The 14,486-nt window shown below is 36.1% G+C and overlaps 1 protein-coding gene across 7 annotated transcripts in view; it reads left to right on the top strand.

Annotated features, from left to right (window-relative positions):
* CPEB3 (cytoplasmic polyadenylation element binding protein 3) overlaps window positions 1-14,486 on the top strand; it is an 85,379-nt gene that overhangs the window by 1,582 nt on the left and 69,311 nt on the right. For 5 of the 7 annotated variants that reach the window (XM_009570653.2, XM_054071259.1, XM_054071258.1 and 2 more), the window contains exons 1-2: window positions 587-720; window positions 949-1,853. In XM_009570653.2, coding sequence (XP_009568948.1) covers window positions 960-1,853 — 894 coding nt within the window. In that variant the 5' untranslated portion in view covers window positions 587-720; window positions 949-959. Of the gene's footprint in view, window positions 1-559; window positions 721-948; window positions 1,854-14,486 lie in introns of those variants that run through there. The other 2 variants (XM_054071254.1, XM_054071257.1) reach the window with 2 other exon arrangements.

Genomic DNA, 14,486 nt, shown 5'->3' with positions numbered 1-14,486 from the left:
TTGCAGTGTAATAATACCTCCCAGATCTGCTCATTTTGACCTTATTTTTTTCCTCCCAATGAACGAGTTACTGATTATTTCGTATATATAGAAATACAGCGAGTAGAAACACCCTTAAGCGAAGGACTGCTTTGATGCAAAGCAGCATTTTACACGGAAAGATCGGAAGATCACTGAAGGCAGATGTAACACCCATCGGTTGCTTTGTGTGTGTGTGTGTGTGTCTGTCTGTCTGTCTGTCGTCCGTCCCGTCGCCCCGTCCCTCGCCCCGTCCCTGCCATCGTTTCTGGTGCCCTGAGCAAGCAGAAAAAGGCCAGAGAAGGATCGCGCAGCTCCGTGTCGGGGCGAGACTCCGTGTGTGCTCTCTCCGTGATACGTTTAAATAATTGAAAGCTTGTTTGTTAATTAAGGAAAATCGGTACCCGGCTCCTTTAAAGGTCCCCTAATAGAAAAGGGGGTGGAGAAGAGCGGAGCCTGGTGTCTTTTTAACCTTGCTGAAGGACGCAGCAGTATTTATTGACGTATGCAAATAACCAGGGGGAGGAGGTGGAGGAGGAGGAGGGTGCTTGGAAAAACAGGAACCAGAATCAGTTTCTCATTGCAGGGTGAGAGCTCTGAGTTCCGGTGTAAGAGAAAAGAGACGTGGCGAAATTGCTGTATATCTCTGCCCTATAAGCACATCTCTCATTTAGACTGAAGGGAAACAAGGCATCAAAAAGGGTGAAGCATCTTAAAAAATATTTTAAAGGCGATCTAGCACGATCAAAGGTTACATGATCCTAAATGGGGGGAGGGGGGAGATTACGGGTTTGCCTCGCAACTTGCTGTAGCGTAGCGCTAGCAATAGGACGAGATTTTTGGCCGGCAAATGATTAGAACAGCCTGCTTTGTGGGATGAATGACAATGTTAATAATCTGTCTTTGTGGTTCTTTCCCCTACTGTTCCAGCTGCGCAAACCATGCAGGATGATTTACTGATGGACAAAAGCAAAGCCCAACCCCAGCAGCAGCGGCAGCAGCAGCAGCAAGATCCAAACTCAGCAGAAGCCCCCTCTACACCCATCTCGTCGGAGACGCCCAAACCAGAAGACAACAGTTCAGTGACTAGTATCGGCTCATCGGCTCCTTCCCAAAATAGCAAGGAGAAGATGCAGATGGAGTCTCCCATTTTGCCTGGCTTGAGCTTTCACCAGCCTCAACAAGAACCTGCAGCCGGCACCTCCTTGTCTCCCTCCTTCGGCAGCACCTGGTCTACAGGGACCACAAACACGGTGGATGATAGCTTTTTCCAAGGAATTACTCCAGTCAATGGGACAATGCTTTTCCAGAATTTTCCACACCACGTCAACCCTGTATTTGGTGGCACTTTCTCTCCTCAAATTGGCCTAGCTCAGACTCAACACCACCAACAGCAGCAGCAGCAGCAAGCTCAGCAGCAGCAGCAGCAGCGGAGGTCACCTGTAAGCCCTAATCAGGCACCCTTTGCCCAGAGAAATGCTGCTTACAGCCATCAGCCCATCATGACCAGCAAACCGTCTTCGTCCTCTGCCTCCTCTTCTTCCTCCTCCAGCTGGAATAACCATCAAAACGCGGCTTGGAGTACACCTTCCAACCCTTGGGGTGGGCTGCAGGCTGGTAGGGACCCTCGAAGGGCAGTTGGAGTGGGGGTCGGCGTGGGAGTGGGGGTCGGTGTGCCCTCCCCCCTCAATCCCATTTCACCCCTTAAAAAACCGTTCTCCAGCAATGTAATTGCCCCTCCGAAGTTCCCACGAGCTGCACCCTTAACCCCCAAATCCTGGATGGAAGACAATGCGTTCAGGACGGACAATGGCAACAATCTGTTGCCTTTTCAGGTAAATGTCTACATGCACCTTCTCCCTGGTGACAGCTATCACAAACTTGTATTTCTTGCAGGCGTATATTTCATATTACTATTCTATCCGAGAGGCATCTCCATAACTCATTTGCATCGAATGGTCACCTTATATGAAAGAAGTGGGGTTGATCCTAGGGAGTGCATACATAGAGATTCAATATTCTGGCTTAAGGTTTATAGTCTTGCTTTTCTTGTAACTTATTCTTAAATGTAGCAGGGCTTTTTGATTATTTTTTTTTTCCTATTTTTTTCTTTTTTTTTAGCATCTGAAAGGTAATAGCCTTCCTTCATGAAAAACAGGTTTGGCAGGCTACGCTCTGTTGGTGCTGTGTGTGATCATTTTTTTCATATTCTCCCATATGTGAGAAACGGGAGGCATTTAAATCGCTGGCTTTGGTTTTTTAACTGGCATGTTAATTTTAACTGAAGATTCTTCTTGATCTGAAATCCAGTTAATTATTTTATCACAATTGAAGTAACTAATCGGCCTTATGTCACAGTGGGATTTAATAGGGAGCCTGTTCGCATAAGGTATATTTATGAAAAGCTGTATACGTCTGATATATACACCCTGCTGTTCGATTCACAGTGGACGGCTCGAATACATCTAGAAGCAGCGTGGGTGTGTATGGAAAGAGTGGCGTATCTGTCCTTTCCAGCAAGGAAAAGCCTAATACAATTGACGTGATTTAGAAATGGCAGGGAGGTATTGTGTAAAATAAACCATTTTATGCTGTTCAAAATATTTGCAGAGAAAAGAGACAATAGGACACGACCTTCAGAGCCATATTGCAATGGAGTCAATTTACTAGCTACATAGCTCTGAAATATTTAAAGCTGCAGTGCCCTTTGCTGGGTTTTTTTTTTTTTTTGTCTATGACGACAAAGCAGATCAATTGCAGCTGAAACTGGGCCACATAGAAGATTTGCAATTTTAATGCAGAATGAAACCTGTCATGGTGTGAAATCCATTTTAAGTTGAAAGAAGCAGAGCATGCACTTGCAGTTTTATCAATACAAGGTGAAATGAATCTCAAATTTCTTACAGGTTAGCTTTTTCGGTCTTGGACAAATTGAAATTTTCTGTTTTGAAATACAGTTAAATCATTCATATATGCTTTCTCTTTAGGTAATCATTTTCTCAACAGTATAAGATCTCAAATGTTTTCAGCTTATCAGTATGGTAAGAATAGCATCTAGAATTGACAGTATTAAAAAAAAAGTAAAAAAAACCCAAAACCAACCAATCACCCCCCCATTACTTTAAGACATTGTCGAAGTAAAATGTATGCATTCCTGTGCACTTTCCAGTCCCATTCAAAGAGGGCACCTTATAGTCAGCCCTGACATTTCATTTTGCTGCTTCATTCTGTTTAAAGGTAGAGTTGCTGATTTTTATTGGCTACCCTAAATGAAGGTGGAGTGGGTGAACTGCTGGACAATATCTCTGTAGCACTCAGGTCTGGAGGAAGATTATACTTTAGACACAATATGCCTGGTGAAACTACTATGTTGCACAAAGCACAGCAACACAAAAGACAATGAATATAGCTCCTAGTCTTTTTTTAGAAATGGGGAATATTTCCATTTCTAATTATTCTTTTTTTTTTTTTTTAAATTGTCCACTTGTAAGACACTACAGATTCTGTTAAATTTGAATTAGTAGGGAAAACAACAGTAAATGATCTTATTTCTGTGGTTTGGTCAGTGAGATAGGTCTTTAATGAATACACAACTTTACTATTGTGACTGTAAATTGTCATAAATGAAATTAACAGGTACTTATTCATCACTGGGAAAAAATAGATACGTATTTTTAAAGAATAGTTCATTTGATTTTAAAATTAAAGTTGTGCTCTTTGGAAACTGGCTTTCTTGTCTGTAACTTTAACTTGATATTTTCCTGTGCAGCTGCAAGCAAATACTTAGAATACTCTCAGCACCTGTTGGAATAACAGTTTGGTTTCAGAGACTCAGAAATTTTTTATATCTTTTCCTGTTAGGCTCCTTTTTATACAAGTCACTCAGTTTTGCATACAAGACTGTCATCTGAGTTAACGTTGATCACTCCCATATTTAACAAACTGCCAAATAAGTCTTGAAACCATCCTATCGATAGAAGGCAACTGTTTAGTTACATTGATATAAGTGGAATTAAAATTCATATAAAAATGAAATATTTGCTGCCTGGATTCTGATTGCTTTTTTTTTTTTTTCCTCCTTCTTCTCCCTGCCCCCCTCCCTGCCCTCAGAAGTTGGGCAATATGTTGACACAGTTGACACAGTAAGTTCTGCTGGTCAGCACTATCAAGTAGTTCTGGCAGGTTTATCCATGTATATCTGCCAACCTTTATAAGCGACTGTTTTTGACCTGCTTCAGAAATACCTTTCAGTAAACTTGGTAGCAACATGTTAATGCACACTACCAATTTTTGTCCTAACCTGTTCTTTTCTGTTATACTGAGGTTTTAAGACTTCCTCAAATTTGTGGTTTATATTTAATTAATTCCTTAAGATAGAAATTTCAAGATGTTCTAAGTAAAACCAAATATATTCATGTGCTCACTGATTGAATTAACATCAGCGGTACCTATTTTTTAATTCAGGTCTTTGCAGTGATCAAAAATTTTAAGTATAGAACTTTTATAATTGAGGTTTGTGTTCTGAGTCTGAAGACAGCTACTGATATATCTAGTTCTAGGAAAAAATACTGAATTTGAAAGCGTATCTCTTAAGAACCTGTATATAAAGCAATGTGCTAGACGTCTTCATCTCTGAATTTGAGTAATACATAACTGCACCTCATGTCATAACCAATTGTCGTCTGTCCCAAGGACTTGTGCTGCAGAGTGTATCCGAACATTTAAAATATAAATTGTTAGCAATTTTATTGGTGTCTGCCTTGTGGTTTGTGTTGAAAGGTGATTGAGAATACTTTGGAGGAGACTTCATATACTTCCTAAGGAAAAGTGATTGCATGGTATCAAAAAAAAGCATTGAAGATAGAAAGCTGATAGTTAGAAGGGAAAAGAAAAGAAGCAATTGGTCTGGAATGAAGTGTGTAGCAAATACGGTTTGGAGATAAGATCATGGATGTGGAACAAGGCCAAATATGAAATAAAGAAATGTGGCCAGATTATTGTTCCGAATATTTGTTGGCTTCTGAGTGGTCCAGGCAAAGGTGTGATTGCCTTAGGTGGTCCTTATTTCTGGCTCTTGAGGCTGGTATTAACTGATTGTCCCTGGGACCTGGGCAATGGTTCAGTTCCTTTTTACAGCCGTGGTGAGCCCTGAAAAGAGCCATTGTCATCTTGTTCTTCTGAGCTTCTCCCAGAATTCTCTTTTCCTTCCTCTCTCAGGTAAATAGTGTGTTTCTTTTGGCTTTTGGCCATATGAAGATATTGGGACACAGCTTGTGAGGTTAGGAGGATTGATAGTGCCTGAAATAGACCCTTGGAAGCATGGATAAGAAATTCTCTTTACAGTAGAGAAGGTAGAGAAGGAATTAAATGTTTTGAGATGAGTATGCTAGTTAAGGAAATTTATCATATGGATTTTTAATAACAACATTATAACAAGTTTTGCTGCTTTCTGGGTAATATGCCTTAGAAACAATAAAGCACAAGTTTTAGATTTAAAAAATGCATTGCTCTGAAGATTCTGGCATTTATCAAGTCATTCTTGGCAGCTTTACTGATAAATGCTCCCTAATAGAAATAAATACGGTGATATTTATTGTCGATAAAGATGATTTTATAATGCTATCTTTTGCAGGGAGGCTGAGAGAGGATTTTGGGGGGACATGTTTGCTTTTTGTTTTTTTTCCTCATTGATTTCAATAAGAATTTGTCTGGACTCAGATAAAATTATAAGCTAAATTTAGAAATTATATAGAACTTTAATATTTCATACTTAAGCAAAATACAAATCCAAACATGCAGCAAGTTTGTGTATAAGTATATATGTTTGTATGAATAGGTATAGATAAACTAATTAGTAATACATTAGCAGGCACAAGTACTTTGTCATGTGTTGTACTGAACAGACTGTAGCTGTTTGTTCGGTAAAATGAAGGACAAGGGAATGGCCACTGCATAATGTTTGTAATTCCAGTGTGACTTTTGGTTGATGATTAATAGACAGCTCCTTAAGAAGCTGCTTTCTTTAAACATTTGAAGTTCTCCAGGCCTGTCACATCGGCCCAAACTTCGCTTTCTCCATGCAAATACATATTGATACTCAAAATAAATTGTGTGCGTGTGTACACATGCGTATAAATTCACATGCATATGCAGTAAACTAATACAGAGTAAATTTTGTCTTCAAGTCTTGGGGAAAATACTATTGAATTAATTGTTCAATTTTTATAATGTTTGTGTTAACTTCTTCGCAGGCAATGAATTGGCTGTAGTTTCTTTGTCATAGTTCTATTTAATAACACTACAATAACCTGAAATACATATTAGGATATCTCATATGTATATATGTTTGTATTAAAAATGATGACTGAATTAAAATAGTTCAAGGTATTGCAACATTCACTAGAGTAACAAGCACAGCATTATATTTGTAAGTAAATGAGTTTTACTGGCCAATATACTCTGGCAACTATAATTTAAAAATCTTTGTTTAAATCTAGGTAATTTTTTTTTTGCAACCAAAAATAGTTGTGTGCAATAAGCCTATTTGAAGATTAATGTCTAAAACACGGTATTTCTTTCTTCTAAATTTGACATTCTGGGCTCTTAGCAGTTTAGTAGGTAACCATACACAGTAGCATCACTGGTAGCTTGAAAACTATTTCTTAATGTGTAGGAAAAAGAAAAACATGTAGCCTTAATTTTCCTTACGTGATGACAGACAAGTGACAAGTACTCACAGCTGGCAATTTTGTGAACAACAAAAAAAAAAAGAAAAGGAAATAGTTCTTGTGAAAGCAACTTAGTCCACTTCACACACCCCCATCCCCCCGCCACTATTGTTACTATTAATGAGGACAATAAGTAGCCTGAATCTGAATATTAAAACGTGAGGACATGTCATGGTCTCTCTAGTCCTCCACTGTGGCAGGTGCAAGCAATACATGACATTCCAGCTCTAGTAGCTGTGAAGTATTTTGCATTTTTTTTGAGATTTTAAATTTGATTGAGTTCTACGTGTCAATATTTTCAAACTAATAAATATGCAGTAACAATACAGAAGAAAAAGCTGATGACTGTTTCATACTTAAAGTATGGTGATTTGAACACTTGTTACTTATTGATTGTTGTCTTGGTTTTAAGTAACCAATTGAGTCATAGACAACCTCTCAGTTAGTGGAGGTAGAGCAAAGGTGTCATTTCAGTATGTAGCTGATATTCTGAGCAACTCTATAGATAGGCAGGACTGACTTTAAAACATTAAAGGTATTAATATAGAACAACAAATCAATAATTTTTTCTAAAGATTTGATGAACTATTTATCTGCCTTTCCTTTGGGAGGTAAGATAGAAGAGAAGATGAAGGGCATGGCAGTTTATTGTACTATTTCCCTTCTTGGATCATCCCCAGTTTTCTTTTTTTTTCCTGGAGGCTGCTCTTGTGAATTGAATATAACAGGAAGAGAGACCTGGAGCAGTAATGTTTTCCTGTTCCAGATGATTTTCATGGAGAAAATAGGAGTTTGCGAGGTGGATGATTATGAAGGTTTTCATTTCTTAGCAGCTGATGAAATAGCTCTTCTTTCTTTAAGGTTACCGATGAGTGATTCCTGACTGAAACATACCAAAGGGAAGGTAAAACATAGCACTGCTTAGTTTGAAGTTATAGAGTGCATATATATATGCAGTTATATGCTTAAACTGCATATATCTGAATTTTTCTTGGTCTGGATAGACTATTGTGCTTTCAAAAACGTTTAAATTAGGCTGAAGACAAAAACATCATACCAAGACTGTCTGGTGCTGACCTTTGAGAGAGGCCCTACAGTTCTCTGGCATCTGTTTGTTTTTCCTACCGATCGCTTGATCGCGTTACAAGTTTGAATAATAAATAAATAAATAAAACATGCTAGTTTTAGAAATATAAGTGAAACATTGTTTCAAACTGTGGCATAAACTCCCACAGGAAATAAAGGCTTTTACAAACTTTGCTGTTTTTCCCCAAATAAGCATGCTGCTTTGATTTTACTTTTGCTTTTATCATAGTAACATGTAATATGTTGTTTAAAGAAAAGGATCTGTTCAAGACCTCTAGCACAATGTCAGTCAGCAGACTTTAAATAGAAGTAGTATCTCTTTTCTCTTTTTGCTGTTTCTTCCCACTCTGTCTTCTGAACTCCTAGAAATCAATATTGAAAGCTTTTACTGTATAATCGTTGGTTGCAATTACCTGCTGAAAATGGAGCACCATATTTTTTAGGCATGAAAGAGGACTTTTTGCTCATATCTTATGTCTTCAAAAAGATGATGTCTTTATTGACAGAAGATACCAAAAGCTAGGGAAGGAAGTACTGTATGATCTTTACATGGGAAAAACAATGGAAGTAGGTTAAAGTTACTGCCTTCTTTCAGGGGGTAGGTAATCACACTGTTGTGGCTTTGTAGTTTATTGCAAACCCAGTTAAGTGCTTAGTTTTGCAAGATACTGTCTGAAGTAGTTCTTACCATTTCTCATCTGAACCCACTTTTTCGGTACGGTGGGGTAGAAGCAAAACTTCAGAAGGGGTGGGAAATGGAGATTTCTAATTCCTGTTTACTCAGCATAAGGTCAGCTAAATTTCCCTTTGGAGTCTTCCTGGTGCTGTGTGGGCTAACAAGTTTCCTCCTATAGGAAAACTCCCTAAAAGTCCATATATGTTTAGAGATTTTCTTCTTCTCTCTAGACAGCAGAAAGTGGAACGTGTAGAATGAGAGAAATAAACTATGCATACTTAAAAACTTTAGGCAGATTTTCCATTCCCAGTAATGTTAGCATTTTGTATACAAATATGCAAAACATAGATACATAAACATATATTATCTGTATATGTATAGGTAGTTAATTTTCTCCAGAAAGCAGTTGTAATTAATTTTCAGTAACTCCTGCTTTGGAACTACATTGACAAAGTAGGTTTTGCTGTTATTGAGATAATTTCCCTCATTTTCAAACTTAAGCTAAACCTGTTTTTTTTCAGCTACTTTGCAAGTTGAAATGTAGTAGTTTTCCATTCTCTTTTTCTAACAAGGATGTCAGAGCAGTGTTTAGAATTTTCAGGTTTTTTTTAGGCTGTAACATTTTATACACTCTGTAATTAAATTACTGTGTTTTGTTTCATTATTTCTTATTTATTTATTTTTCCCATTTCATTTAGTAAAAATTTACAAATAGTACAGAAGCATTGCTTTTAAGCAATTACTAGAATATTATACATGCTGTTAACAAGCAGCTGCCTCAAAATAGATGAGTGTACTGGTTTTGTATATAGAAATGGATGTTCATTTGCGTAATATTTTTACTATTGTAAATTTTAGAGTTTTTAAAAGGCAAGTTGTGAAATGCCACGAGACCTTTGCTTGTGCATCTTCAAACTTGGTCAACATTTTCATAAGCTTCAATTATATGTTTCTAACTTTTCCTATAAGTTCCCAGTAGCATTTGTAAAACAGCTAATTGATACCTTCCTTTTTCTCATTGTTTTGTGTGGCTTTGTCTCCTTATTGTAAACCTTTCAAATTCATCCCAGAGGTAAAACTGTCAATTTTTCTGAGGTCTCATAGAAAAGAAGCCCTGTGCTGATGAGGATGATCAGAACAGATATTGATCTGCTTTGTCACAACAGTGTTAGGAGAAGGGGTGGTGTGATCTCCATTCTACGGATGTAAATATGAGGTACAGAGTTTGAAGAATTAATTTTCTTCTCAATGTTCAACCGAAGAAGACTAAAAAGGTTGGTTGGGTTTTTTCTTTTCTGGGAAAAAAAAAAAAAAGTTTAGCATTTCTAGCTCTTTGGAAGCAGAGCATCCATTCATTCTAAGTTTGCTGCTTATATGAATCTCTAATTAGGCACCAAAAAGTGAAGAAAGCAAATTGTCAACTGTGAGCAGTTTCAGTTTAAGTTATGTGCCATGTATTTGGGAATTAAGAACTCTTCATCAGGGAATAGAAAAGAAGCAAATATTTATTTTCCTTAATTGTGAAACCCACTTTTCCTTCATCTGCCGATGTCAATCTCTATATATCTTTCAAAATCTGCAAAAACCAACTCAGAAGTTCTACAAACAACCAGACTCTGAATTCTTTATGAACATCACTGATGAGCACTGGATGAGATAGAGCTTTTGTTGGAAATATGTTTTTGAAACTTAGATAGCTATAGTTTATTCATGCAAGATGGTGGGATTTAAATTGCACAGATAGTCTTACTCCTGCAGGTCCTAACTTTTTTTTGGTGTGTATGGCTTTGCAAAATTTGTAAGAATTTTGCATTTTTTTTAAAGTTCTTAAAGCTTAAGTAAAATATTGAGGCAAACCCACAGATTCTGTTAGGATGATGACCTTCACGTGATTCATCAGCCAAGTTGGAGGCTTTTGATCAATTCTACAAGTGGTTGTTGGTTGAACTAAGTTAATCGGAAGGAGTGCACGCAGAGCACATACTGTCAGTGGGTTTCAGTGTTGTCCAAAGAGTGATTTTGTGAGCATGGCTCCTTTTTATCCAGCCATGAACTATTTGACTCCACTCCATCCAAACTTCCCTTCTTCTTCTTCCTGTTCCTGCTTTTTGATCCCCTTTTCTACTTGAGGCTTCTCATTTCAGTTGACCTTCCGTATTCCACTTTTTATGTCAAAGCTTCAAGTTATAGGGGAATGCCAGATAAACCCTGGTAGTCATAAGCCAAATTGTGTTCACTTACTCTGTGGAAATTACTGCTGTGCATACTTAATAGCGTGAGAGATTTTAAGTAGGTATAAATTCAGGAACAATGGAGTTTTCATGAATATTGGTTAGAAGTTCTAAATTTTGGAAATTTAGAAATTGTAACCAAGTGATAACTTAGAACATGCTGAACTGATTTTCTTTCCCCATCCCCACATTCATCTTCCAGAACATGTGTCTTGGGATGGATTTACACACAGATTGACAGAAAAACACTTCTGACATAAAGTGAGAAAGCTTTGTCTTTAACATGGATTTTTTAATATATAATTCTCTTTTATGTTGTAATTGTATGTGGATGTTCCAGTGGAATCAATCTTTCCTACACGGAAGAATTATTGTAAAGGTGCTCATCTTAAAAAGATTCATCCTATAAAGTTATTTTTGGCAACACTGCAAGTGTTCGCAACTTAAAGCTGACCTTTTAATGGGAAATGTCAGGCAACTTTAGAAAATGATGCTATCTACAATGTATTATGTTTCTGAATGAATATGTTCTATATATAAAGGCTCTTCAAAACAAAGAAAATCACCCACTGAAGTTTTCTTGTTTTTTTTTCTTAGAGTGGTAGAAGTTTTTTTGTGAGTAAGCTTTATTTCCTGGAGGAAGTCTTTAAATTATGGCTTCTTATGAAAGTTGATAAAATTAAAACATAACAAACATTTTACTTTAAAACACTTGAATGGTAATATTTTCTTTTGGATTAAATGAAAATTCATAATTCCTCATTGGAAGTTACCGGTTCCTTCTGCTTGAAGCAGTGGAAATGTTTTAGACTCTTACTGCTGTTTTTTAGTTATCAGCAAGGGGAAAAAAGTAAAAGGAAGGAATTGGTGTATTGTCTTGAATGATTATGTAATTCCTACCTGACAAGAATTGAAAAGGCCAACTCGGTGATTTTGACTGGACTTTGAAGGATGAAGTTTTAGTCATCTCTATGCCATCAGTACTACTGCATTATCACTGTTGTTTAGTTTATTTACAATGTTTGTGTAGATGAACTAAATTTAGGAACAAGAAGTAGAAGCACCAAACTCATTATATTTTTCTTCAGGTTTTTTTTTTTGTTTTTCAAATTTAGGCTTTTTTTCAGTTATTACTGCAAGATTTTCACTTTTTGCAAGATCTTAACATCCTAAAAAGTCTCTTGGATGTTTCTTCAATCTTAAACTTACTATGCTATCTCTTCTACTAATCTCAGATTTCTTCTGCCTGTATCCTTATTTAAAAAAGACAATTATATTTCAAACTAAAACCAATTGACATTTTTTTCTTTCTAGTTTTTACTTTGCTGGTAAAGTCGGTTATCATAATGGTTTACTAAAATTTTCTCACTGGCATCTACCTGTGAAATGTCATTTCATTTTGGTTACATGACATACAGTGTATGTAACAAACAATTCTTACCCTGAAAGCATTTAGACTGTTAAATAAAAAAAGGCATGGAATAGGTGAATAACTTTGGAGCTTGTGCCGGGTATTGTTGGACCATCTTCTCAGCTTAGCTATGCTGAATCTTATGCTTTATACATATATTTTTACTTTCACCTGGAATGGTTTTATTTTACAGAATTGTAGACTTTATTTTTTTAGGCCATATTTGTACAATCGCTTTTTCTGATGCTATTTAAAATAGTGGGTTTTAAAGTATTTATGTTTAGCTTGGCTTACAGAGTTGCTTGATTAAGTTAGAATATCTAAGAATTGCAAGATGCTCTATTAAATGTTAGATCATCTCAGTTTTTCAAGCCTGCCTTCCACTGACATAACCACAATCATCCAGTTGTTCTTATTATCTTTTCTTTCTCTGTAACTTTCAAATTTTTCTATTTCTTTCTTATTAACCTAAAAAAAGCTTAAAAAAAATCAATCTTCCCAGACTATCTAAGTAAGTATTAAAAAGGCAAAGTTAATTTGAAAGAAATTGATGGAAAAAATTAACCCTTATTTATAAGAAAGGACTTGTGTTTTCGTTCACCTAACGCATTTTTCTCATGTTCAGTAATGTTTTATTTAAAATCTAATATGCAGGTATGACAGACAAGCTCTTCTTGAATTGCTCTGAGCAGTTCTTGTTTGTATATTACTTGTAGTGTAATAGTATAGAGGTCCAAGAGAGCTTGTATCTGCTTAGTTTATCAGGAAAACACCTAGAAAGTAAAAGGCACAAATCTAAATCTCTTTTTAAAGTTTATTATGTGTTATGCAGCCAGAAATAAGTTGGAGAATGAACAGCATGTGATAGACAGTCATCAAATGTTATATGACCTTACGGGGTTAACAGATCATACTTCAGAAGCCTTAAATCTAATGTACTAAACTCCCAGGTTCCCTGTGGTCTCGCAGGAAAATGTTTTCCAGAGTGCTACTTGGAGCTTTTTTAAGGAGATCCTTTAATGCAGTATTTTACTTTATGAAGGAGGTTTGTTAAAAGCATTAATTAATGCTTTCAGCTTCATTAATATTGCTCGTGGCTAGTGTTACTGCCAAGCACTACATGACCTTTACAGGAACTGTACATTTGTGAAGGGTTAATAGATGATTAATGTATTAGCTGATTGTTAAGTTGCAACTTATTAACAGATGGCTTGTAACCAAATCTAATGCCGTCTATTTGTGTGCTTAGTAACCATTAAGATGTATAGTAACCAAATCTGTCAAATGTTTATAATGTACTTCATAGTTTTGAAATTTTCTTTAAAGTAGTTGTAAAGATACCTTTTAAATTATGGCTACCATAACAATCTGACCTAATATTTCATCTTGTTAAATAATTCTATTATTTATTCTTTCTAGGGTCATATTGTTTCTTACTGCATCATTTAAAAAAAAAAAAAAAGTTGAAAACAGTGAAACCTCTTACATTTGGCTGCTAATAAATGAAACTGTACCTGTGACTTCTGAGTAATAAACGCAACCATAATTGTCAGCAGTTGTAAGTAACGTTTTGATACAAGCTTCTGCAAACAGTCTTGCCTCCCTTGCCTAAACAGGAACACACTCTGCTGACGTGGTTTTGCAGAGTAGAAATAGTAGATTAGTTATATAACAATTTTTTTCTTGTTAGGCCAGGGAGAAGTAACCATGCCCTATTTAAAACTACTTGAAAATGGATTGTAGTAAATGTTGCTATTTGTTTGGAAGGCTTCACTTTCTAGAGAAAATGGAAAGTTTTCTTGCTGTTTCACTTGCATAGTAGCCTTGTTTGAATATAAATTTGAACTGGTCAGTGTTTCAAAATATAGCTCAGTCCTTGGCTACTTTGGGTGTGTCGAGGAAGGAGAATAAATTAAAAGTAAAAAAAATACAATGAAAATAGTTTTTTAAATGCATGTGGATAGATGCAAAAAGCAACCCTACTAGAAATACAATTTTTCATACAGTCTGCAGTTCTTTTTTCCTTTTCACACTTAACTGGCTTATAATTGTCCAGAAATTAACTAATAGACTCATATCTTTCTCCTTTCTATACCGTTCTTTCTGGTGGTTGAATCCCAGTTTATAGTGAAAGTTGAGTCCTTGAGGTCATGACCTTGTAATTAGTGCTATTAAATATCATCCTGCTTTGCTGCAATTCTTCAAATTAATTCAATTCTTCTTGTATGATGAGCTAATTGTGCTGTATTGATGTCTTGTAAATATTATTACCACATTCCTACTTTAAAAACCAATATTACTGATAAAATTGGTCTCAAGACTTGTCTTTAAGAAGC

Source organism: Cuculus canorus, chromosome 7 (genome assembly GCF_017976375.1).
Source record: "Cuculus canorus isolate bCucCan1 chromosome 7, bCucCan1.pri, whole genome shotgun sequence".
In the NCBI taxonomy this organism is placed as follows: domain Eukaryota; kingdom Metazoa; phylum Chordata; class Aves; order Cuculiformes; family Cuculidae; genus Cuculus; species Cuculus canorus.
The sequence above is the reverse complement of the archived record's forward strand: the minus strand, read 5'-3'. Positions and strand labels throughout refer to the sequence as shown.